Source organism: Onychostoma macrolepis, chromosome 22 (assembly GCF_012432095.1).
Source record: "Onychostoma macrolepis isolate SWU-2019 chromosome 22, ASM1243209v1, whole genome shotgun sequence".
NCBI classification, from domain to species: domain Eukaryota; kingdom Metazoa; phylum Chordata; class Actinopteri; order Cypriniformes; family Cyprinidae; genus Onychostoma; species Onychostoma macrolepis.
The window spans coordinates 19,528,462-19,556,006 of NC_081176.1; the positions used below are offsets into that span (position 1 = coordinate 19,528,462).

General features: G+C 38.0%; 1 protein-coding gene across 5 annotated transcripts in view; it reads right to left on the minus strand.

Moving 5' to 3' along the window:
• ncanb (neurocan b) overlaps positions 1-27,545 on the minus strand; it is a 181,223-nt gene that overhangs the window by 103,844 nt on the left and 49,834 nt on the right. For 3 of the 5 annotated variants that reach the window (XM_058760545.1, XM_058760547.1, XM_058760546.1), the window contains one exon: positions 12,890-12,963. The exons of 1 other annotated variant lie outside the window; for it this stretch is intronic. In XM_058760545.1, coding sequence (XP_058616528.1) covers positions 12,890-12,962 — 73 coding nt within the window. In that variant the 5' untranslated portion in view covers position 12,963. Of the gene's footprint in view, positions 1-12,889; positions 12,964-15,310; positions 15,373-27,545 lie in introns of those variants that run through there. One more of the 5 variants, XM_058760548.1, reaches the window with a different exon arrangement.

Consider the following 27,545-nt stretch of genomic DNA (forward strand, 5'->3'; position numbering starts at 1 on the left):
TGTGTTCCCTGTGACCCAGTTTCTCCCTCGTGTTGATTGTTAATTTGATTCCAGGTGTGTCTCGTCTTCTTCCCCAATTATCCTGTGTTTAAAAGCCCCAGGCCTTCAGCTAGTGTTTGTCAGGTCTCGTCCATTGTGCTAAATGTGTTCCTGTCTGCCCTGTGTATCCCGTGTTGGAAGGATTAAAAGACTGTGACTTGTATTTACTCCTCGTCTCCTCGTTGGCAGGAGGACCAATCTCTCGAGGACCATACACAACTGTTCCTGATGTTAGCTAATGCCACCAGCTATCTGGACGAAGCACTCTGCTTATTCTATGATGCAAGCCTGAACACCGCGTGCAGAACACTGTCGTCCGAAGATGGTCCTCGAGAGGATTTCGCCACCTTCGTGGAGTGGATTCTGGCGGATCGCCCCTCACTGTCTCTCCCGAGGATCCACTCCAGACCCAGAGCCCAGTCCACCAACTCCCTGAGGTGCGGAGTATCAGCCCAAGCGCACCGATGACAGAGAGCCAATTCCCGCCGCAATCTGCAAACCAGCGCAAAGCCGAGCGACTGAGCGGAAGATCTCCCCGGAAGTTGAGCCCAACACGTCAGACCAAGTGCGAGAGCCGGCGACAGTGCCCACCACGAGGGAGCAAGCCGTGGACGATGTGAGCGAGGAGTGGGGCTCCACCCCCTGCATCACAGCTGAGGGTGAGCTGATAGTGCATATGGGGCTGCTAGACTAGGAGGGGAATCTGATTGATTGGGAGACGGATCTGGAGGCCGACATTCCCCCTCTCTTCTCTCCTTCGTCCTGGCTGGTTCCTGTCCAGCCCTCCTTCGTCTCCGCTGGTCCCCTCCAGCTCCGCTCCTCCAGAGCGCCCTCCAGTGCCTGCTCCCCGAAAGCGTCCTCCAGAGCCCGCACCTCCAGAGTGCCCTCCAATGCCTGCTCCTTGAAAGTGCACTCCAGTGCCCGCTCCCCGAAAGCGTCCTTCAGAACCCGTACCTCCAGAGTGCCCCCCAGTGTCGGGTCCCGTTCCTGAGTTCAGCCTTGGAAGCCCGGAGGCTCTCAAACGCCCGCCCTCCCACCCGATCCTGCCTCCTCCACCGCTGTCGTCTGGCAGCTCCTCTGCTCGCCCTCAGCCCACCATCAATGCGGTGCGAGCCTCACGGGACTACCATCCTCCAGTGTCACCAGGGCTGGAGTATCCCTTACCTCCGCCTCCAGCCTCCGAGGCCCGGACTCTGCCTCGGCCTGTTGACCCAGCAGCTCCACCTCGGCTCCTAGCTCTTTCGCCTCCACTATTACCCGTCGATCCACCAGCTCCACCGGGCTCCCTCGTCCCTCTGGCTCGCCTTGGTCGGGTGTCGGCCCGCCATCGCCTCAGGACTCCGCTCCTCCGTCTGCACCTCGTTGCTCCTCCCTCCATCGGCTCCACCATGGGCCATCATCATGGCTGTGGCCTGGGTCCAGCTGGGCTCCTCCTGCTCCTTAGTTTCCACCCGCCCCTCCCCTTTGGATGTTACTACGGTGCGAGTACACACCTTCCAGGAGGGGGCGTAATGACAGGATTGTGGTCTGTTTTTGTTGTGTTTTGCTTGCCATGTGTTCCCTGTGACCCAGTTTCTCCCTCGTGTTGATTGTTAATTTGATTCCAGGTGTGTCTTGTCTTCTTCCCCAATTATCCTGTGTTTAAAAGCCGCAGTCCTTCAGTTAGTGTTTGTCAGGTCTCTATCGTCCATTGTGCTAAACATGTTCCTGTCTGCCCTGTGTATCCCGTGTTGGAAGGATTAAAAGACAGTGATTTGTATTTACTCCTTGTCTCCTCGTTCCTTGCTCAGCTCCGTAGGCAATTGTGACAGTGTCACCATGGGCAAATAGGGAAAAAAAGGAGAAAAACATCCAGCAGAAAAATGCATCTTACATGTCACAAAAACATAATTATAGGGAACTAAATCACCTGTAGTTCTTAGTTTACAAACAAAATGATGCAATAAAAATGTATATATTGCAGTCTAACATCTCACCATCACACAGACACAGTGTCATTATGTGTGCATCGACCTCAGTCATTGAAGTCACAGTACAGCCGTGAAAAACTCATTTCTATTTTAAAAAAAGCATGAAAAATGTTGCAGAGCAAGTGAATTGCACCAGAATAAAAACACACACAAAAACACTTTATATTAAATGCTTCAAAGAAACTCATATTAATATAGTTTCATGTGGAGCATTTATGTGTGTGTGTGTGTGTGTGTGTGTTTTGTGACAAATGAGGACATACATTTGTATAATGACAAGGGTATTACAAGGAGAAGGTGACTTTTCAGGACATTACCCCATGTCCCCACTTTTCAAAACGCTTATAAATCACACAGAATGGAGTGTACTGAAAATCTGAAATAGCAGAAAGTGTCCTGTAAGGGGTAGGGTTGGTGTAGGGCAATAGCACATACAGTTTCTACAGTATAAAAACCATTACGCCTATGGGATGTCCCCACTTTTCACAAAAATAAATGTGTGTGTGTGTATATATATATATATATATATATATATATTAGGGGTGGCATGGTACACAGATGTCACGGTTTGGTACGTACCTCGGTTCGGGGATCACGGTTCGATACGATTTCGGTACAACAGGGAAAAAAATATAAAAAAACTACTATGCTCGGTTTCTTTTCATTTATTTTGAACAGATAGTAGTGTAAATTACAATTTTTTCCATCTAGATGTGAAAATACTAAATATTATTACATGTTATATATATAAAATCTGTTTTGTTTTCTTTGTGAGTGTACACAAATAAAAGCAGACCTTTATACAGTGATTATTAATAAGACAATAAGTGTTTAAAGTTGATTCTGCTGGTATAAGGAAACAGTTGAAGTGATCGCGCTGGAGCGCGCACGCACACACACACACACAAAACACATCAGTTCCAGCACTGCTAACTTGACAGCGCAGTTGGTACTTTGTCAAAATAAAATACAGTGAGCCAAACATCAGCGCACCCGCCTCTGTGTCACCGTTGGAGCGACTGAAGTACAAAGCCTATCATTTACATAATAAATAATAGTTTAGCATTCAGATACATTACATCGCAAATATGGAAATATTATGGAATATTTGGATTTGTGCCGAATGAGAGAGGTAGGATACATGAGCACAAAGCTCCATTTCGCAAACAGTTGAGTGCGCAAGCCTTTAAAGTATACTCCTTTGTCAGAGAGACGCGTTCAGAATCAGCACATGATCACTGTGTAGGGTGCTTTGTTTTCAAGTGCGCAACTCATGGCATTCGCTGTTCTTCTGCTGGCGGTTATCAAACAGCGCTGCATTACGGAGGGAGCCCCCTTCTGGATTGGGGGTGAATTGCCTGTATTCGTCGTAAGGCCTCATGCACCGAACCGAGATGTCCATACCGTGACAGTTCGGTACAAATACAAGTACCGTGCCACCCCTAATATATATATATTAATAATATTATAAATAAAAATATTTAACGCAATTAACACAGGGGCAGGGCTAGGGCTGGCCACCCTTCTCACAACTGCTGTTTCTGTCACTTTTTCTCTTGACAAGAAGTGCATTTATTAATTCATAGAACGTCTTTATGACCACATCAAACAGAGACATTTCAGACACGCACTCCAGCTTCACTTCAGCGGCGTGCACTGTAGCCTGTATCATTTCATATCAAAGCATGAAATAAACTACGTGCATGCAATGTCATGGTCAGTTAGTCATGAAGTTACCAAAAAGGCAATTAAAGCTGCCTTAAAACTGTGCATGCATGTAATATGTTATATGAGTCACATTTAAAAACATATCTCTGAAATGGTTTTCAAAACTGTCCTGGAACAGAGCTGTCCATCACTCTCTCCCTCAACTAACACACTCAATTCAACTCGTCAGTTCATTAGTAGAGACTTTAAGACCTGAAATGTGTCAGAAATGATAAAAAGAGTTGAGAGAAAATATGATGCGTGTCAGATCCGTGTCATGTTCAGCAGCGACAGCTCTTAAAGAAATAACAGCCAAAATAACCTAAAAACCAGCTGCTGTGATGTCTATTAATCAAAGGACAAAGAAAAAAAAAAGAGGAAAAAATAACTTTTATAGCTTTAAGGATTCATCTGTATTTAATTTATAATTTAGTGTTTGATCACTTCAACTTCAATTTCTGTATATTTCTGCTGAAGGGCACAGTTAAATGGTTAAATATTGGGGAGGGGGGCAATTTTATAGATAAATCAGTATTGGTAGCAGTGATACTGGCCTTCAGTCATAAAAAAGGTGCCATTAAACAAATATTAAAACATATATTGTCTTTATGTTGTTTGTACATTAATTTGAAGATTGAACGTGGAATTATTGCAATATAAAAGTATATTTAAATTTTTTTGTGTTAGGTGGGATTAATCGTGATTAATTTCAGAAAAATGTGCGATTAATTAGTTATTTTTTTTAATCGATTGACAGCACTAATATATATATATATATATATATATATATATATATTTATTTATTTATTTATTTATTTATATATCCTCTGTTCTCTGCAAGCTTTGCATTTCTTCCATCCTACATGCTGAAAGTTTATTTGCTCAAGAGTCTCATGTGGTTTTGGTGAGACTTGCAGCGCTACACAAATAAATTGCCCTGTGCTCTCTTGTTTGCAAAATCCGCTGTTCAGCTCCAGACTGCTTTTAAAAACACAACTGTACTAATATTCACACTTTAAATTATCAAATTGGAAGCCTTTAACCCCAATTTTAGTTTCTTTATATATTTATGGGGCCTAAACAACTAAATCCTGCTAAATGGGAAAGCAAACAGCATCATCACACTCTAAACAGCTGTTACGATGCATATTTACAGTAAGTATGATGGTATAAATTAATCTATGATGACATTTAGATAAAGCATGAAGGATCATGTCCTCTGTAACGGGCAGCGGTCATTTGCAGTGAGTAATAGCGAGTATGTTGGTGGAGATGATGGCGGCCCACTCGTCCAGCGGGAACAGCACTTATCTGTCCCCACAGAAATGGACTGTACACAGGTGAAACCGCTGGCCGGCGAGTGCTTGACAATCAATGCAAGGGGTAAATGGACTTGCAATTTTCTTGTTGAATCACAGCACACATCTTCACAAACATGTCACGAAGCGAATCGCTTAGCTGACAGGAAAGATTCGATTTGAGAGTGGTGTGATGAGGGCCCTGGTCAACCAAAGGTCCTGTGCTATTTACTGAGGTGAAAGACAGCCGATTTACATTTTTAATTGCATGAAAATATATTTGTTATTACGCATTTGACACTACGCATATGATTTGCAATGAATGAATGGCGCAGACACGCTGTTTTGTTTATTACATATCAGCGTCTGCTGTTTCACTATATGACGTTATGAACATACAAACTTCCTCTCCGGAGCTGCTCTGAGAAACCCTTCATTAGCGTGTTACCGTTTAATTTGAGAAAAACTACCGTCATTTCATATACACAGAAGCTGAAAGTTCTTCACGGCGACCCGTCAAAATAAAAGTTTGGTTTAACGTGAAGAAATTGTGACAGAGATATATTACTATTGTACAGCAGAATGTAAGACTCAATGTAATAATACTAATACTAATACAAGTACTACTACTACTCGGGGCCCCCCACGATCGCGTTCAGTCGCGTTAAATCCATACTTATTTCGGATTGTGAATCAGAATCAAATCAAATCGGAATCTTTACCGAGCCCTAACAAACAAACAAATAAATAAAAATGGCAAAATATCTAAATATAATAATAATAATTTTTAATATTAGTACATTTTTATATATGTGACCCGTTCTGGCAAAATGAGTGGGAATGCGCAAATTTTCAAAAATGAGTTCTTTTTATTTTAACATCCTCCATTAAAATACCTTCAAAATGATATATGACTTGTTGGAATCGGATAAAAAAAAATGACTGAGCTATAGCCGTTTGAAGGCAATAGAGTCAGCAGATCTGTTTTTGAGAAAAATCGAGTTAAAGATTCCAAAGCAGAATCACCAAGCAACGTTGCATATTTTCCTCCAATTCTTTTCTTAATAATAATTACTATATTATTAAATCACAATATAGCTATTTTTATTTTATCTTTGTTATTAAAAATAAGAACAAAGATGCAAATAAAGAGTTGTTTAATCAAGAGCAGCAAGTGATTCCGTCTCTTCTTTTAATGTACGATTAGCATTGAGAGTCTCAATCTGAGACAGATCTATATTAAGACCTACTGTAATGCATGGATCAAATATAATGTTACACATCAGATTTCCCCCCCAACCATTAACTAAACGTTCATGTAAGCCATAACAGATTATGAATCTCGCCAATACATATTTCGCAATAATGTTCTTTATAAGGGAGATCGCGCGCTCGAGGAGAGGCGCATCTTATGCACGCGCTTTGCAAATGTCAGTCAGCGCGATCGTTTTGTTTTCATCAGCATGGGTTTAAAAATAATGTTTCACTGGTTTGGACTCATGTCATGGAAAATTCTATATGAATATTCACAAAGCTGGAATGCTGTGCTTTGCAACAATAGACTTACAACTTGTGGTGAGAAGCAGCAGCAGCCGTCTAGAAGTGCGCAGAGAAAAAGGTACTTCTCTCAGAAAACGTACAAATAAAGATCATTTTAGATGTTTAATTACTATTTGGAGCATTGGGATCACTAGACGAGGGCTTAATGAACTCATTTTTGTGAAAACCTCAAATTTGACCAAAACTGACATTTTTCATTTCTTTTGCCTATAGCTCAAAATTAGTCCGTGCGACTTCCGACTCATTTCGCCAGAACGGGTCACATATAATAAAAATATATATGCAAGAAATATATACATCTTAAATATTCAGCAATGTATAGTGTAGTAATTATAACAACAACGATACCAAAAACAACAACAATAAAAATAATAATAATAATGAATACTATAGTATAAAATTGTCAAATGTTTAAGATGTATTTATTATTATTTTTAATATTATATTTTTAGATAAAATGGAAAAAATGCAATAAATACAGGAATCTAAAATATCTGAGTGAATAGTGTAGTATTTTTAATAATAATAATAATAATAATAATGTTGTTGTTATTATTATACATCATTTTCTATTTTCTATTCTCTCTCACCTATATATTATACTTATCATAAATAATATGTAATGCACATGATGAAAATAACATTAAATATATTCATATATTTATTGAATAATAAAATAAATATTATATTATATTATTACACTATAAACTGCTGATTATTTTAAAAATAAATACTTATTTTTTTAACATTATCAAATGCTTTTGTTTGCCTGTGATTTGGGAGCAGCAGGACAACTGAAATCACTAAATTATAAATGATAATTTATTTGCTCTGGAGGGGGTTTGACTCCTCCTCTCCAGTCCTTCCGCTGGATCTCATCTCAAAGCTCATGCTTTTCTTCCTTTCTGTCCTCCATCTCCAGGGAAGGATTGCTCATGATAAGGGGAAGGCTCTGAATTACCTTCCTGCTGCCCGAATTCATGCTTGAGGAGAACGTAAGCAGCGAGACTGTGGAGCATGACGTTGTTTCCCCAGGCCCTCGATGCCCACACGCAAATGCTTCTAATTGCATTCATGTGCATTTTGCAGCCGCATTTAAACAGATATGTAGTAAATTAGGCCGCTCGCCGGATACAGTTGCACCAACCATGTGAAAAATCGTTTCGTCTGTAATGCTTTGTGTGCAAGTGTGATCTAATTTGCCACATTAAATAAACAGAAATCAAATGCAGATACCTCCTTAAAAACCAAATTACGCCTCTGAGTCAAGGAATAAAAAATTGCTTTGGTCCCACATGGGTAAATAATGAATCTAAGAAGCATGGCGAAATATACCAAATCTGCATTTAGATGGAAATGTTTTTACAAGCATAACCCCCTGGAGATCGGTCTTTTGTTTGAAATTCTGCTGTTGTTTTTAATCTTTCCTTGTCCGTCTGAGGTCGAGCTAAAAAGAAGGTAAAATACAGAGGGTTATAAGGCTGACGGCTAGCGGAAAATACAGTGACTGCTTGATGTATTGTGACTATTTGCCGTCGTCTTTGAACACCTGAAATGCATTAAGTGCTGTCAGAAGCCTTTATCAAACCAGAACAGGAAACACAAGGCAACAGCACTCGGACGCATCTCCTACACGGACCTTTTTTCCTTCTCTCTTTCTTTTTCTGCAGGCTAATGTAATTGGCTGCTTGCTGACAGTGGCCCCATTGTCTTCAATTACCCAGCAGCCACCGAATGACTGATCGATTGCGGGCCGGGGTTATGCTGATGAGCCGTGCCTTCTGGAGTTATTTCATTCATTCGTTTCGACGGTGATATTTGAGGGATTTTATGAAGTAATGGGACTTTTATTACCACGCCGACCGAAAGGAACACCCCAATTAATGATGGTAAAACATAATAAAGTTGGGGGAAAAAAGGAAATGAAATGAAAATAAAAAATGAGCCTGATACTGTCAAGTGAAAAAGCCAGCTACTTTCTTCACACAACCTTCGTCTTAATAGTGACAGGCGGCATTTGGTGGTGTTTATGTGAGCTGGGAATGTTAACTGCTTCCTTAAACATGCTTTAATGTTTGCTGCGGCAGCCGATATACAAAGTTAACAGCCGACACGATAATAAATCTGAAAGTGTGCTGCGATCTCTCTTCAGTGTGGTGAGTGAGAGGTGGCAAAATATTTGCAGGCATGCCAGGCCAAAACCACTTTTTTATTTTTTGCTGCATATATCCTATGTGTACAATAATAATAAAAAAGAGATTGAGAACAAAGTATTTACTTATTTTACTATTTAATTTAGGTAATTAAATAATAAAATAAAAAAATATATATATTATTTAAAGAATTATTTGAGGAAGAAGAATCAACTTGTAAATCGCAATCTCTCTTCAGTGAAGAGTGTGAGCAGTGGGTAAATATTTATTGTTAAACATTAATAATATTTTTTACATACATTAATGTATATAATAATATTAATAATAATAATAATAATAATATCATCAGTTAATAATATAAAATAATATAAATTTGTTTATTTATTATTATTATTACTACTACTATTAATAATAATAGTTATTATTATTGAATAATAAAACAAATGAATTAATAATAAACTAATTTAAAATGTATTATTATTATTATTATTATCATTATCATCATCATCGTAAGAAAGAAAGAATTGCTTACATTCACTAATGTGTATAATAATTATATTATTATTATATTATTAATTTATTATTATTATTAATACTAATAATACCAATTAATATTATTAAATAATCTGAATTTGTTTATTTGTATTTATTATTATTATTATTATTGTTGTTGTTGTTGTTGAATAATAAATACAATTAAACAAATCAATAGTAAATTAATAATTTATTATTAACGTTTATTATTATTATTATTATTACCTTAGGTAAATAAATAAATACTTTTTAAGTAATGGTAATGACGGACAAGAACAAATACTAACAAAAGATGGATTAAAAAAAAGGTAAACAGAAAAAAAGACAAAAGATTCAAAATGGGCCAAAATACCATCAAGTAAACAAGTCTTCTACTTTCCTTAACATGAGCAGTGATGTTACTGTAATTTGGCTGCAAATGTTAACTACTATACTTCCTGAAACACTTTTCAATGGTTGCCATGGCAACGGAGACAAACCGCTAATGCGATAACGAATCCGCATTGAGTACTGCGGTTTCTCTTTAGTGCCGTGGCCACTTTTACAGTCCACCACTTGGCAAATTGCCCATGTTAGTCAGTATTTTCCCCCTGCTCTTTCTTTCAGTTAGTCAACCACAGGCCGAGACTGTCCCGCGGCGTCTAATTGCGTACAAGCGCTCGCAATGCACGCGCCCACTGAGCTCAAAACAATCATGTGTCCACATATCCAAAGCGTTAGTGGCAAACTCACGGAAACGTGCGCGGCAGGAGCCAGTAGCCCCGAGGTAAATCTACATATGAGTCATTTGCACCAAATAAGGACTGTTTGTTTGATTCGCACTCTTAAGTGGGGCCTCCAACGGCGTCTTTCATCCTCCGCCATCATGGACAAGGCCGCCTCCAAAACCATGTTTGAGAAGTGGAATCATTGGATTAAAAGCGAACAGGTGTGCTAATACGGTGGCAAACGCACGCGGACCGTCCTAATGACATTCCCTTTCTGTCTCGCATGAGATGCTCTCCCCCGGAAACCCCCCAGAGGTTCCCGCCATATTCACATCGCCATGAATATTAACCGAGCCCGGGGTGTCTGAGCTCAATTTCTCCTGTCTTCCTTCCTGTCTCTTGCTCAAATACACACACATACATAAAGATACTCTGAGTCCAGAGGCTTGACTACATTTCCTGCTCTCTGCTAGGTAATGGCACATTTATTTAGCGCGATACGGGGATGCTACTCAACCCAAGTCCCCTTCAGATAAAATATATACCTGCCGCCTCCCACATAAACTGGGGCAGCAGCTGCGTGACTTATGCATGGCTAAATATTTGAGTGTTGTAACATTAAAATTAGTTGGCACTGGTAATGTTTAAACTAATTATTTATGGAAATAGCAGACTGATTGAATACTGTGCATCAGTAAACTCATTTTTTGTGACATTTCAATCCTTTTGGGCATAAAGTACATTGATTATGTTGACATTTTACATTTTAAGAGAAAGAACATTAAAGACAAATGGCAAGCACAAAGACGAGCCAAGCTGTGTCAGGGTAAATAAATAAATAAATCTTTATCAAATTAAATTATTTATAAATAAATGTAAAAGCAAGCAATAAATGTAAGTGTTTTAACACTAAATAAATAAATATCAAATCTTTATCAAATTAAATTAATTATAAATAAATAAATAAAAAACTTTCACATTTGCCCTGTGTTTTAATGCTAAATAAATAAATAAATAAATAGCAAATTTTCCTATTTTCCAATTTGTTGTATTAGTATTTTTAATTGCATTTTGTATGAGCAAACACAAAAAAACCAAACCAAATCTAAACTATGCACTTTCATGCTTGTGTCGCCCGGTGTTGGAGTTTAAATTTAAATTTCATTTCATTAATGATATTTATTTTAAAAAGTAAATATAGACTAATTGTTGAATTTTCTACTTCATTGTATTAATGTATTTCTCCTGACTAATCTCAGATAGTTCCTCAATATTTACATGAAAATACACCAAATAAATAAATCAATAAAATTTTAAATGTCATTTTATATTAATATTAAAAATTAAATACATTGTTTTTTTATATGTTTTCAACTGAATAATCTCAGATACAGTTTCTCAATAGTTGCACCACTTAGACTACAACATTTTTTCATAAAATAAACTAAACTAGATTTATGTTAAATTCAATGAAAAATATAACAAATGTTGCAAACTAGCTAGCCACTTGTAAAGTTGACACTTGCAACATTGCCCTGGTTGATAGATGAGGAAAGCAGGGATTCTACAAAAAAATAAATAAATAAATAACACTCATGCCGACAAAGTGTCCTTATTTACACCACGGGTGTCCCATGAGAGTGGTTTCGATGGAGAGTGAACCTAAGAGGGCAAGGAAATCTTTATGCAGATTATGCGCAGCCTGTCTTGCTCATCGCAGCTGTAGCTAAAAAAGAAAGGCGTGTGTGGTCCTCAAGTGCCAGACCCGACTCCAAGCAACTGGTGCAGATGGCAGCAAGCGGGTCAGGGACCGAGAGACTCTGCGGCCCGTCCTGCAGCCCTGCAGGAGCCCGATAAGAACCCGGTGTCTTCTGAAATCAGAAGAGGCCGGTCTGTGAAACAGTGCATGCAACATAGCCCTGCCAAAAGTTCTGACTTGGGACCTGGTTTTGCATGGTGAAGTGTGAAGCATTTGCATCTATAAAAGGCTTTTGACGGAGTAGGATTCAGTCGGCAAAAGCTATGCGTCAGCGTCTTCCTTTTTCACGGCACGTGGGCACGTATCACCGCCGCTGAGAGCCGTTGCAGGCATTAGAGTGAGTGATGACAAGTCTTTAGGTGGCAATGTGAGGAAATGAGGCTTTCTGCAGATGAAAGTGTTCCTCACGCACTCTCTATTTACTGCAGATGGAAGCAGCGGAGGGCGGAATCCAGCCGAAGGGGATTTATCAGCGATGTCCAAAAAGGCTCATCAGTGTCTGGTCAGGGAAAGGTGTGCAACGGTAATTACCACAAGATGAAAGGACGAGAGAAAACCTGTTTAAAGGGATGGCTCCCCAAAAAATGAAAATTCTGGCATCATTTACTCACCTCGTTCCAAACTTGTATGACTTACTTTTTTCAGTGGAACACGAAATAACGCAAAACAAGAGTCTTTTGAACTTTTTGTGCATCCATTGAAAGTCAATGGGGTTCAAAAAAAAAAATTGGTCACCGTTGTGTTTCACAGCTAGACAGGCAGAACAACAGATAGATAGAAAAAAAGACTGACAGATCGATAGACAGATAGATAGATTTTGGGTTCCCAAAAGAACCTTTCAGTGAACAGTTATTAAAAGAACCATTCTAATACACTGTAATAATCTAAAGAACCTTTTGTGCAATAGAAATGTTCCATGGATGTTAAAGGTTCTTAATGGAACCATCAGTGCCAATAAAGAGCCTTCATTTTAAGAGTGTAGGTTGCACTGGTTTCATCTACTGTGGGTGAAAATTGCACTAATTCAGCAGATGGTTTTGGACATTTTGAGATTTGAAAAAGTTGTTACTGAGTCAACGAGGGCATTTGATTGACAAGCGTGTTCCCACGACTGAACGGATAAGAGTAGATGAATGCTGAGATTCAGGACAGAATGACTCACCATGTTCCAGGGTGAAGAGCAGACACACAGCCAGGAGAGACTGGAGCGCTGTCAAGCGGAGCTCCCCCAGCATCCTAAAGGAGAAACACAAAGAAAAAGAGAGAGAATGGTGAATTGATTATACATTTTGGTCATGTCAAAACTAATTATTATAGAACGATCAAAGACTCAAAGTGCATTTTCACTCTTTTTTTAGTTTATAGGAACCAAGTAACCCTTTCAAAGGCTTGATAGGTTACAGTATTCAAAACAGGCCTCTCAAATGTCTTTATATCCTGTCTAAAAACATTTGTAGTGAACTCAACCTGACAGAGGCATCTCTACCATCTGGGTGGTGTATGTTAAGCACAAAAATATTCAGATATCACTGCAGTTTTCAAGAACACAGCACTTTTACCAGCATTATTACAGGATGTAAACAGCAGTGAAATCACTCACAACAACATGTGAGGTTTCTTTCATGTATCTTTTAAAGACAAGCATATTTTGTTATTGTTGTTGTTGTTGTTGTTGTTGTGGTAAAACAGTTAAAGAGGGCTGGCTGAGCAGATCAAATCTCAAGATAGAAAAACAGATCAAGATGGACAAAATGATAAACAGATAAATAGAACACTGGAAAAAAAGATAGATAGAATGACAGACAGACAGACTGATAGACAGAACAAAGGACTGACAGATCGACAGACAGAACGACCGACAGAACAAAGGACTGACAGATCGACAGACAGAACGACCGACAGAACAAAGGACTAACAGAGCGACAGACAGAACGACCGACAGAACAAAGGACTGACAGACAGAACAAAGGACTCACAGATCTACAGACAGAACGACCGACAGGACAAAGGACTGACAGAGCGACAGACAGAACAAAGGACAGACAGATCAACAGACAGAACGACCGACAGAACAAAGGACTGACAGAGCGACAGACAGAACGACCGACAGAACAAAGGACTGACAGAGCGACAGACAGATTGACCAACAGAAGAAAGGATCAACAGACAGAATGACAAACAGAACAAAGGATTGACAGATAGAACGACAGACAAAATGACAGAGCGACAGACAGAGCGACAGACAGAACAACAGACCGACTGAGAGACAGAACAAAGGATTGACATACAGACAGAACAAGACAGAATGAGAGACAGAACAAAGGATTGACAGACAGACAGAACAACAGACAGAATGAGAGACAGAACAAAGGATTGACAGATAGAATGACAGAGCAACAGACAGATCAACAGACAGAACAAAAGACTGACTGACAGACAGACAGAACAGAATAAGAGACAGATAGATAGAACAACAGAAAGATTGATAGAGCAAAGGATGGATAGATAGACAAAATGACAGAACAAAAGATAGATAGACAGACAGAAAGATGGATAGATAGAACAGTAAACAGACAGGCAGAACAAAAGACAAAATGAAAAAACGACAGAGATTGATGGACAGAACAAAGGATAGATAGATTTGTAGCCAAAACAGCAGACAGATAGATAGACTAAACAACACATGAACAGAATGACAGACAGAATGATAGACACATAGAACAACTGTTATATAAAACAACATACAAATAGATAGACAGAAAAACAGATAGACAGACAGACAGACAGAACAACAGACACACAGTTAGACTGCACAACAGACAGAACAGATAGAATAACAGACAGACAGACAGAATGATAGACAGAACGAGAGAAATATAGACAGAAGGACACATAGACAGACAGACAGACAGACAGAAAGATCTCCCTGACTACCAGCGTTCCCATAGTGAATGTTGTGAATAATATGAAGTTTATTTGCAAAAACAGATAACTCCATTTTTTTAATTTTTCAAAAATCATGTTTTTTATTGTTATGTTTTTATTGTGTTTTATTGTGCTAGTTAGCTGTTTTTTTTAAAGTTATTTTTAACCTAGTCAAAATAACCCAACTGCAGTTGTTTGATTGAGATTAATTGGAATGCATAATGAAAAAATATGATTTATGAGAATTGTTAAAAACAGTGTTATCTGTTTTTGCAAATGAACTCTTGTAATGTAATGATTTTTGTCTGAAAACAGAATAGGTGCACATAATTAAACTATTCAACAAAACAGAGCTAGATATGACAAATACCTATACCTTTCAATAAAGAAATGCTTTTATAACTCACATTAATTACACAAATCCCTCAACCGGGTGTGCATTTTTTAGGGTCGCCAAGTACATGAATGTCTGTCAAGCCCATTCTATATTATTACAGGCAGAAAGTCTTTAATACAAACCAAGTGTGAGAGAGACAAAGAGCCGGCAGTAAATAATAGATGCTGCGAATCGGACTCGCTGTGGCCAAGGGCGAAACACAAGCCTCTGTCTGAGAGATTGAACACGGATAACCAGTGTACGTTACAGCGGGCCGCTCACCTGCTCCGAGTCAAAGACGAGCGCAAGGACAAATAGAGAGATGAGCCGTCCAGCGAGTCAAAACGAATGAGACAGTCAGTTCATTTGCAGCCGTACAGTCGATTAATCGCTTGAAATTAATTTGATCTCATCTGATGAGTTAAATGGATAGCGTGTCAATTCAATCAAAGCTGGATTTTCCTTTCTGCACTGTTCTTCTCAATTCCTGATCATGTGACCTCCACAAACTTCCATCTCAGCTGGGAATCACGGGAGTCTATCTCGTAATTGCATCTGCAGGTTGGAGCCTTGCAGTTTTCGCTGGCTGTCACACGCAGGTGACAGAAGACAAGCCCAAAACCTCCTACATGTAGGTAGGCGAGCAAACACGTACACAAACAAACACTAAAACAAACCCACACACATACTAAAAGAACCGATACTCGAACAAAAGGAAGCCGACATGCTTGCAGATAAAGGATCTGGTGGAAGGTTTGGCGTATAAAAGCACACAAACACATTGAGTCCCTTACAGCTCAGTCCATGAATCTGTTTGTATCGTCAAAGATTTTCTCTCTCGAAGGTTTTTGAGGGGAAAAGCACGATTTTAGATGCTGCCCACTTCGTCTTCGCTGTGGGAAGGCGATTGTGCGCTGGCATGCGCTAATCCTGCTGTTGTCTTGCCCAGCCTGGGCTCTCTGATCCTGGCAAAACATCATGCCAGACCTCTGTAGACTCCCACAGCCTCCGGCCTCCATCAGCTCATCCAGAGTCTTGTTAGGGCTAAAGCAGGCATCAATACTGCTCATACCTGGGGTTTGTCCATGTGAGGAGATGTGCAAAATTGCTTTAAGTTATCAGAATCAACAGTTTTCACCTGGTGCACATTAAATGAGCCAAAAGATATCCCATAGCGTTACATTGACGAGAGAAAAAATGATATAAGATCTGAATATATATATATATATATTGATAAATCCTGAATTTAAAGTTATAATTCTAAAACAAATGTAAATAGTAAATGTAAATATATAGATACAAATCTGAAAATATAAATGTAAGTTTTGAATATACAGAATGTATGATACATCCATAATTTGTATTTATATATTCAGGTTTTTATCCATATATTTAGAAATAAATATATATTCATATAGTCATTTATTTATTTAGAATTATAACTTTATATTTAGGATTTATATACATTCAGATTTCTAATAATTATTTTTGTTTGGCCCTACATAATACTAATATTCTAATATTCATAAGGACATAAAATTATATATAATCCCTATTAAAAAAGAGAGGAAATTGCTTTGGATAAAAGCACCTGTTAAATAAAAAAAAAAAATTGTAAAACATTATTTGATTCAATATAAAGTTTCATGGTCAGTAAAACAAGTAAACAATAAATAATAAATAAATAAACAAACAAAAATATAAAATTAAATGATATAAAAAGTAAATGTAAAATTAAAATGAATGTAAACATAAAAGGTAATAAAAACAAATAATATATAAAACAAAAATATAAAATAAATGAAAGAGCAAATACAATTATATAACTAAATGGAAAAAGCAATACATACATAAATACAATAAAGCAATAACAAAAAAAAATATATAAAACAAAGTCAGCAAATAAATAAATGTTGTAAAATACATGTATATGAGTTCAAGTTTTTTTACTTGATTAATCTACAAATTCATTATTTATATTGATAATGACTATTTTTCATAAATGTTATGTAAATTAATTATTAATTTTATTTCAGCAACTTTGAGCAGATACTATTTTAAGTTCAGTTTGGGGCTCGGAGATCCACTGATTACTAGGGTGTTTTTCTCTGGGAGGGACAAAACAGAATTGGGACACTTATGAAAAATTGTTTACTTTCTATGTATTATCACTAGAGAAACAAATAAGAATATTCTTTGATTTTTTTCCCCCTTATGGGCAGAAACTCAAGGAGTTACAAAACATCTTAATGCATCCGTCATTGGCAGCCTTGCCACTGTGAGTTATTGGACACAGTCATGACTCAAACTAAAGTGTTGCTCCCTCAAAAACGCACACATACACGCCAAACTTCAATAAAAACACTCACACAGGAGATATGAGCATCCTTTTTTTCCATGGTAAGACATAACACGGTTTCCTGTAAATGTCTTTTACATGGTACATTTGCAAAGCAGGTCTTTTATCGGCTTCCCTGGAACGTTTATTGTATCTTTTTGCTTTGTCTCTACAAATTGTGGCGTTTCTCCAAGACAATTCGCGAGTGGGTTAAAAGCTTACGTCTAAACCCACAGATCTCTATTTGTGATGCAAGACAAACACATTGTGCCTTGAGGGGCACCATAAATGCACCAAATAAACAAATAAATGAATCACAGCCATTCATTTCTGTGCGTTTGTGTGCAACAAAAAAGAACAAAAGAAAAGAAAAAAGAGAATGTGAGCCACAATACGAGCACTAAAATGGTGAATTCTGTCTATTATTGTTTGGTTGATATAGATGGTGGGTCAGCCTGTCGCTGTTAGCAACCACAAAAGTGTCAACACAGACAGGAAGTGTCAATCTCTCTGGAGAGTGACCTGGTCCTGGAGGTCGAGAAGAAAAGAGAAGAACAAAAGGAAGACAAAACAAAACAACAAGAGAGCAGCATTCATTTCCATGCCACTGCAGACTGATGAAGGCTCTAAAATCTCAGTGTCAGCTCTAACCAGTTTAACCAAGATGATCCACCATGTTAAAACCAGGTACACTAGTTGCTAGTGCGCGTGAACAACTATCCTGACCAGCTATATAGACAGAATGACAGATCAATAGAATGACAGACAGAACAACATAGACAAAACAATAGAAAGTACACAGGAATGATAGACAGAATGGCTGAGCAAACAAACAAAAGAATGATTATTACGTAATCAAATTACATAGAAAGATAGAACAACAGAACAAACAATAGTATGATATAAAACATTTACAGGAAGATTTATAGAACTATAGAATGACAGACAGAACAATACAAATAAACGAACGAACGAACGATAGATAGAACTATCGAATGATAAATAGAGCAATGGAACAAAATAACAATAGATAGAACAAAAGAATGATATACAGTATGATAGATAGACTGATAAAATTAGCAAACAAAACAGAACAAAACAAGTAAACAACAACAGAATGAACTCACAAACAAGAGTCAGAACAATGCACAAACGACAGGATGAATGAACAAGCAAATGATAGAGAGAACGATAGAATGTCAGAACAAGCAAAAGACAGAACAATACAACACATAAACCAATCAAACGACAGAGAGAACAACAAACAATAGACAGAATAAAAAAATGAGTGAACTATAGAACAATAGAATCTCAATAGAACTAAAGATAATTAGAACAAATGAACGATAAATAGGTAGAAAAAACAGCGGATGATAGATAAACTGAACAAAAGTCTAAACGATAGATAGATAGATAGATAGATAGATAGATAGATAGATAGATAGATAGATAGATGGATAGATAGATAGATGGATAGATGGATAGATGGATAGATGGATAGATGAAGCAGTGGAAAGTACATTGAATAAACGATCAATAGATGATCGAAAATGGATACTAATAACCTACCAAGATCAACAGAGACAGGATTTAATGCAGGGGAGAAAAAAAAAAAGAAAAAATTTCTAAACAAATTTGGAATCGGATTCTATGAACCCCTTTACCAAGGTTAAAAAGTACAGCAACTCTATTTTACATATTCGAAAGAACAAATCGGAATACGAACCAGTCTGCCATTTGGAACATATACAGGGGCATGCAGAAGCTGGATACTGAAGCCAAGGCTTCTGCCATCTGAGACGAGACTCTTTCTGCACACGCATTCAGACTAGTCACTCCAGCACACCATATGGTCTGACGCACAACACTGGGGATATTCCAGTCCCGGACCAGAGGAATGGATGAATATTTAAGATGTTTGCGCACATAATTGGCGTCTTAGTCAAAAATTTGATTTGAGTGGATTGAAATATAACAGCCTGCATCCCACCTCATTACTGGACTTTTCCAGCATGTGAACATGCAGGTGCGTCCTGCATTCGTCTGGCAGCCTTACGCGTGTTTTCGTGTATGTGTGTGTGTGTGTATTCTCTTTCACTGACATGAAAAGATGCAATTAAGCAGGAGACGGGCAGAGAGGCGGTCGACACATTAACACTGCGCTAGTGCACGGATGCCGTCACCCACAGACACGAACTGAAGTGGTTTTCACACATCCCGTTCCGTGATATCAATGGGCACTGATTGCCTTTAATGTAGCAGTATGCTGCCAGCGTGCGAATGAAGGAACGGGTTAGTTTGTTTTCGTCGAGAGCGTGTCAATATGTCTGTTCATTTTACTTTTTTCCCCTTATGTCCTTATGATGTTCAGAGACCTGTCTCTAACCCTGCTGAGCTAAAAAAGGTGTGTTTTTTCCTGCATCTAGATCGAGAGATTTCGACAAAGTAAATATTTCTGAAATAACATATCTGTTTGGTGTAAAAATAGAGGGCACAACTCAATGAATCTTACAGGCTCAATTTGCATTTGTATTTTATATCTGAAATAGAATGCAATATTAGAATTATTGCATCCCAAATTATAGGATGTTGAAAACAGTATGCCAAAATGTAGAATTATTCAGGACTGTTTCTGGTGCATATGCATGAAAGCATACAGATAGAATGCATTGCAAACTGAGAAATATAAATATAGATTGTATGCATAAAGTATAAACATGTCAGATTAGAATTACTGCAAGGACTGAAAATAGTATGCCAGAGTGTACTATTATGCAAGTCTGCATACTATTTCCAGTCAATTTTAAAAGTGTGCAGCCTAACATAATACGCAAGATTAGAATTAGTGCAAGTATTGAAAATTGTATGTCAAAGCGTACTATTATGCAGGACTGCATACTATTTCACCTGTGAATACGTCTAAGTATGAAAACTTAAAAATAGTATGCAAACTCATACACGCAAAAAAATGCATGAATGCATGCACACTGTAATACACTGGCATACAATTTTAACATACATTGTTGAAAGTAACTAGTTACATGAAATGGCATTACGTCATTTAATTACAAAATAAATGTAAATGTAACTGTAATCAGTTACAGTTACTGAGAAAAATGTGTAATTAAATTACAGTTACTTATGAAAATGTTAACGATTACAAAGGGGATAACGTTATGCAAGTGTGCATGTGTGTTAGTAAGAAAATATACAGATAGTATGCAAACCAAGACATACAAAAATATGTATGGATGCACACTTTGAAAATACTTTGTTCCATGATTAAGGATGCACTTATTCTAATCTTGCATTCAATTTTGGATATGATTATAGATAGCATTCAAGCTGTATTTATAAAAAAATATATATATACTAAATATAATAAAAAATGTACACAAATGTTAACAATCTACTAGAACTACTGTAATATGTGGTCTTGCATAATAGTACATTTTGGCATACTATTTTCAAAGTGTGATATAACCTTTGACAGTATGCAAACTTTTTTGTGTAATAAAATAACCATTTTTGCATTCTTTAAAATTGTACACACATGCTTTTCTGGTTAACATTACCCACAATCCCTTGCAAAAAGAATGAATTTTATAACATACTAGTGTGTCACAATGCTGGGATATTTAAATAATGTCTCAGCAAAGTACACACTTTAAGTATGCAAACTAGGATGTAGCCATAGATTACATTACATTCTATCTAAACCAACTTGCATTGCATTCAAGGTACAGATTTGATCATTCTTAAATTTTTAGCAGTCAAACCCATGACCTTGGCATTGCTAGCACTATGCTCTACTGTTTGGGCTACAGTGGATTAAAAAAAAAAAAAAAATGAGGGGCATGGAAAAAGCTGGGCTCACGATGTTTGTTTGCATGGATTCAAACCTGCATTTCCCAAATGAGCACCAAAGCTCTGAGCATCTGGCGTACGGACCACTAAGCCACCACTCAATCATCTAAACCCAAGTTAAATGAAAATATTGATTTCAGTTAACAAGCACTGTTGAGTAATTTGCTTTTTATAGATCCTAGAAAGAACATCAAGGACAAAATGTGGCATCAGACAGCTTCCCAACCGCAACCTATAAGTGATTGACTACACCTTTTCCTTCATTCAAATGGGCAATCCAGCACCTAATTGAGCTTGGCAATAACCGCTTGGCTGGTGGAGGGAGCTGACTTGTCTCCAAGAGGACTGAAAGAAATGAGTTTCTCCATCTCAACGTCTCGAAGCCGAAGCTGTAGCTTTGAAAAATGAGGTGACAGAGAGCTTACATCGCGGGGGCTTGGCAACGGCAATTTCAAACATTTCCTGCTTTTAATTTGCGCTCTCAGGCACGCCGACACTTTTGACAGGCGACAACGAGAAATATTTAACATGCTCTTCTGTGCATTAAGGTCCCTTTGGCTGCTCCCTGTGGAATCAAAAACGACTAGAAAGCACCGTGAGTGAGACATGTTGATGTCGAGAAGTCAGTGCAAATGACATGTGTGTACTTTGAGCATCACGTGTTTGAACAATCAATAAAATGCGCGGATGAAGTCGCCACAAAATTCGACAGGTTTCGGTCCTGAACTGCTGTGGGAGATAATGACCAACAACAAATAGCAGATATAAATGACCCAGCTCTGGCTGTTTCTGACTGGGAACTGTAAAGATGCCTCAGTTAATCAAAGTTCCTAGACTGTCGGCTTTGAATCACATCTAGGAAGCGCGCATCAGAAACTGTGGCTTTGAGCTCAGGGCCACGCTTTCCGGAGCGCACATGAAAAACCTGAAAAAAACCTTTGTACAACAGGAAACTCGTGTTATGTCGCCAAATTCGGCAGATGCAAGACAGAAATTGACAAAACGCCATTGCAGCAGACATCAGGCAAAGATTACGACATATGTTATGTGAGAGATTGAGCCCTGGCAGCATCGTCCTATTGATACAACTCAAGTTTCTGGATCCTTTTGTGATCTTTCCCATAACTGAAGGCACCTTTTTATACCAAGTTTGAATTTTTGGCATGAGAAAAATGCAAAACAAAACATCACCTCTATGAACTAGAGGTTTAGTAGTTCAATAATCTGTCACTTTACAATAAAATGCTTGATTTATTTATTCAGAATTTCAAACAAATTTGTTACCAGACTTGACAGTTTTTGAATAATAATAAAAAAAATAAAATAAAAAAACTGCAAATGTTAATTTTCTTCATTGGATCAGATTGGAAAACCTTTTTTTTTTTTTTTTTTGGAACAAAATAGTGTTATTTAAAGTCAAGTTTTTTTTTAATTGTTCACAAGCCAAACATTTTAATTATGATGCATACACACTTTTCTAGTAATAGGTTAAAAAAAAATCTTGGGTGCGTTTCTCAAAAGTATCGTTAGCTAACTATTAGGGGTTTAATGGTACACGTATTCGTATGTCTTTCGGTTCGGTACGCATGTAATTTTTTTTGTTTTTTTTAGAAATTCAAATAAATAATGGCGTTTTGACACTCTTTGATGTGGCATGACAGATCGCTGTATAAACGCCTTGGAGAGCCGCTTCTGGGACGGTTCAGAAATGTGCTGGTATAAACCCAACACAAGCATTGACTCGAGCGGCTGCGATCAGCTCCGGTTCCCGTGTCTGTGCCGTGACGCACCGCAGACTTGTGCAGAGCGTTATCAGAACCATCATTCCTTCCTCTGTACTACTAGTTTTAACGCGAATAAACATGACTGAACATATCATGCCTCATGTAATCGCGCAATCAGTGTTTCAACCGCGGAAAGACGTCAACAAAACAGCGTACCGAAATCATACCGAACCGTGACATTAAAACCGAGGTACGTACCGAACCGTCATATTTGTGTACTGTTACACCCCTATTAACTATGGTTATTAATTCCATTGAACTGTATTGGTAACGATGGAACTTGCAACCATAGTTGCTTTTAGGAATCGCACCCCTGGTTGGTTCATTCTGGTTGGCTGGTTTTGTAAAAAAAAAAAATTTTAGCTGTGGTGTGGACTACGCTATTGTTTATTGTAGAGTTCGAAAGATTAATAAAAATGTATGGTCATTGGTGTGAACGTCTCGTTAAAGCTTGTAAAGGGAAAGAAAGAAATCCAGGCAGAAAAAAGTGAAACACACAGATCAAGAAAGAGGGCTTGAGAGATATGCAGCATGCTGCCAGGAGAAACGCTTTTATTAAGATATCCTTTTTTCCTCTCAGTGATTGTGTTTACATGTGCAAAATGCTGAAAACACAACTCATCAAACCCAGCAGTGCGAGGAAATTGTTTATATTAGTGAGATTTCGAAATGGTCAGATTTGTCTCCAGTTTGAAGTCAAAAAGTACCAAAGAGACAAAAATCTGTGTGCCAATCAGATTTTGTGTAAACCATACATAACTTTTACAAAATAAAAAAAGTAAGATATACTCATTATCTACACATCAAATTGTTTTTTGTTTTGTTTTTTTTGAGTCAAATCTTTCTAATGAATCAGCTGATCCAGATCACAGTGATGATTCATTTATAAACTCTCAAAGGAGGGGATGATTTAATTAAATAATGACTTAAATTTAGTCTGTTCCTCATGAAAATCTATTATTTACCTTCAAAAGAATATGTGTGACCCTGGAGCACAAAACCAGTCATAAGTAGTATGGGTATATTTGTAGCAATAGCCAAAAATACATTGTATGGGTCAAAATGATCGATTTTTCTTATTTTTCTTTTATGCCAAGAATAATTAGGATATTAAGTAAAGATAATGTTCCATAAAGATATTTTGTAAATTTTCTACTGTAAATATATCAAAACTTAATTTTTGATTAGTAATATGCATTGCTAAGAACTTCATTTGGACAACTTTAAAGGCGATTTTCTCAATATTTAGACTTTTTTGCACCCTCAGATTCCAGATTTTCAAACAGTTGTATCTCCCCAAATATTGTCCTATTCTAACAAACCATACGTCAATGGAAAGCTTATTTATTCAGCTTTCAGATAATTCTCAGTTTTAAAAAAATGGACCCTTATGACTGGTTTTATGGTCCAGGGTCACGTGTCAGATGAACCACTTTGATTCTTTGAAATATTATAAAAGCGAATGACGTCTGAGGCTGTCAAGCTCTAAAATAACAAAAAAGCACCTGACAATCTAATCATCTAGAGTGGAAATTAAAAAAATAATAATAATTTAAGCAATTGTCTATTGAAAATTGTTCTTCAGACCCAATTGTTCTTTTGAGTCAAATCTTTCTAACGAATCACTATGATAATGTGTTCATGAATCAGATTCTCACTGAAGGTGAAGGTTTCAGCAAATTTCAGCTTAAGTTTGTTCCTCACGAAAAGCTGTTTTTTGCCTTCAAAAGAATATAATGCCATAAGAACCGTTTTGATGATAGCTTTAAGGTGTTTTTGTCTTCTTCAGACTTCATTCACTTCCATTACATGAAAACGAGCACCACTTTTTGGGTCCCACTGAAAAAAAGAAAGCTGTACAAGTTTGGAACGACACAAAGGTGTGCAAATGATGTTGATGAACTATTCTTGTAAGTATAATCGGTGTAATTTCATGCACACTCATTGTTTGTGTTTATCAAATGTGGGAGCCACAAACTGTGATTGAGCCACTGGAGTGCCAATGCCAGCTTTGTCTTGCTGGTGCATTGAATCCCACAAACTGGCAGGAACAATGGAGCATGTAGGTGTGTGTGAGTGTTTATACAAGCAGGGCTCTCCGAACAGGTGTCAGAACAGCTTTCATCCATTCAGCCCGCTCCACTTCTCCGTATCCCTTTATGAAAACACGACTCAGTCATCCCCCAACTATTAACTGGGAAGCATATGGCACGTCCACTGCGTGTCCCCCTAAAACTCCTTGCACAAAACTAATCAAAATCACACCAAAACACAAAGGAATTCCCCTCTGACCTCCGACACGCACTGACAGATGGGGAGGGACAGAGTCCAACCACCCCGAAAATGATATTCGCACACGTCCGCCTCTCTACACCAAGTCACATGTCTTTCATGCTGAATAGCTGCGGCGTGCGACAGCTTTGAATTGTTTTTCATGAATTCATGACACGTCGGGTGAACATTTGACATCAAAAAGAAGCTGACCAGAAATTGAATTGCAGTTTTGATACGACAAGCAAGAAGATTCAGGCAGAAAATAACAAAGTCTAACCGGATCTTATTTTTACACTGTGCTGCTGACAAACCAAAATATAAAACGATGCATTATATATATTTATCGAGCACCACTGTGGCAAGTGCTTCGATTCAATTTTCTCAGCGACATGCGTTCGGGGAGAAAAAGAGCTGGCAGCGGAAAGACAAACAATTCAAGAAAAATAAAGTGACAGATTTGGAGGGAAGAAAGGTAACAGAAAGACAGAAAGGGGAGATAAGAAGACAGTTTATATAACTATGCGTGAAAGTTAAGTCATTATTACCTAAAAATCATTCATAAGTAACGTACCAATGTTCAAATTATGAGCTAATTGTTCTTCTGAGTCAAATCGTTCTAACAAATGGGTAATTAAATGTAACAAATCATGTAAAAATGTGCTATATTTTATTTACCGCATTTTATAAACTTTCATAATTGCCTTATCTTTTAAATAACTGAGGAGATAGTAATCAAACTACATTTTATAAAAATCAATGTCAAACTGGATGACTCATTTAATGGTTCATTTATTGCCAAAATTATGAAAAAGATCAGTCTAGAACAGAAAATCAGGAATGTCAGAATCATAATCAGAATGCAGAATGCAAATGTCCGTCAAAATATAACATACAACAATGTTCACTAACCCGGCAAAGTTGTTCAATTGGATTGGTGTTTATTCTCTATAGAATGGAGTGTTAAGGACGCATTTCAAATTCACCCAAATGTCATTTTTGCTCTCTATCTCAGCTAACCCCTCTTTTTGCCCCTCAGTGTTAGATTTGAGTTTTGGAAAAATTTGGGGTTGCGAAAAATAGGGGATTTATATGTAAATGGAAAATTTGCTTCCTTTAAGCAGCTGTGTGAGAAATACAGTATTCTTTCTAATCGCTTCTTTAGGTACCTTCAAATAAGAGACTTTGTGAAGTCTAGCATTTCTAATTATGTCACAGCTTCACCCATGTATCTGGACACATTGCTGGAAAGATGTCTTAGACATGCACTACAAGGGTTTAGAACAGGTGAAAAGTCCATCTATGGAGAACATTAAATCTGCCTGCAGGGAAGAAGAACTTGCAGTAGAAATTCCTAGTGAAATTTGGGAACAAAGTCTTGAACTGGTCCACAGTGTCACATGTTTGACCTAGTTTCTTCTGTTTCGCTATTAGTTAATTAGATCCTCACCTGTTTCTGTTTTCCCCTTGATTACATTTATTATTTAAAGCCTGTGTTCTCCCGCCATTCCTTGTCTGCTATTGAGTTTACCATGTGTGTTTTGCAACCCCTTTCTCCTGGATTTCTACTGTGGATTATTATTAAAAACTATTGTTTGGATTCTACTCCTCGTCTTGCGCTTCCTTAGCATACACGACCGTAACAGAATAGCAGACCGAAAACAGTTAATTACTTAAGCGGCGTTTTTCTTTGTTTATTTGTATTTTTTTTTGTTTTGTTTTGTCCTCTCCCGAAATGGATCTGCCCGGCGTCCAACTCCTATGCCTGAAGCAGTTGGACCGTTCACTGGAGGACCATACAAGGGACTTTCTAGATCTGGCGTGCCTTACCCACTTCCCAGACCGCTCGCTCTGTGTCTTTTACAACATCAGCCTGAGCGAGCAGTGTAAGGCACGCCTGCCAGCGAACGGTCCCAAAGAGGATTTTGCCGCTTGTGTAGAGTGAGTGCTAACACACAAAGAGTCAGCTTTCACCGTCGGCCCTGTGGAGGATGATATCGCCACCGGCCCCACTCCACCACTGCCAGAGACCAGCCAGCCGTCACCCCGATCTACGGAGATACTGCCTGAGCCCACTGCAGATGGAGAGCCAGAGCCCGCTGCGACTGAGCCACTACCATCCACTGACCAAGAGCGTGAGCCGGCAACATCATCCGTCGCCGAGGGAGTTTTGGTGGAACTCGAGGGCTTGGAGGGAAGCCCCGCACACACTCCTACGACTGAGGGTGAGCTGCAACTGATCTCTGGGAACTATAAA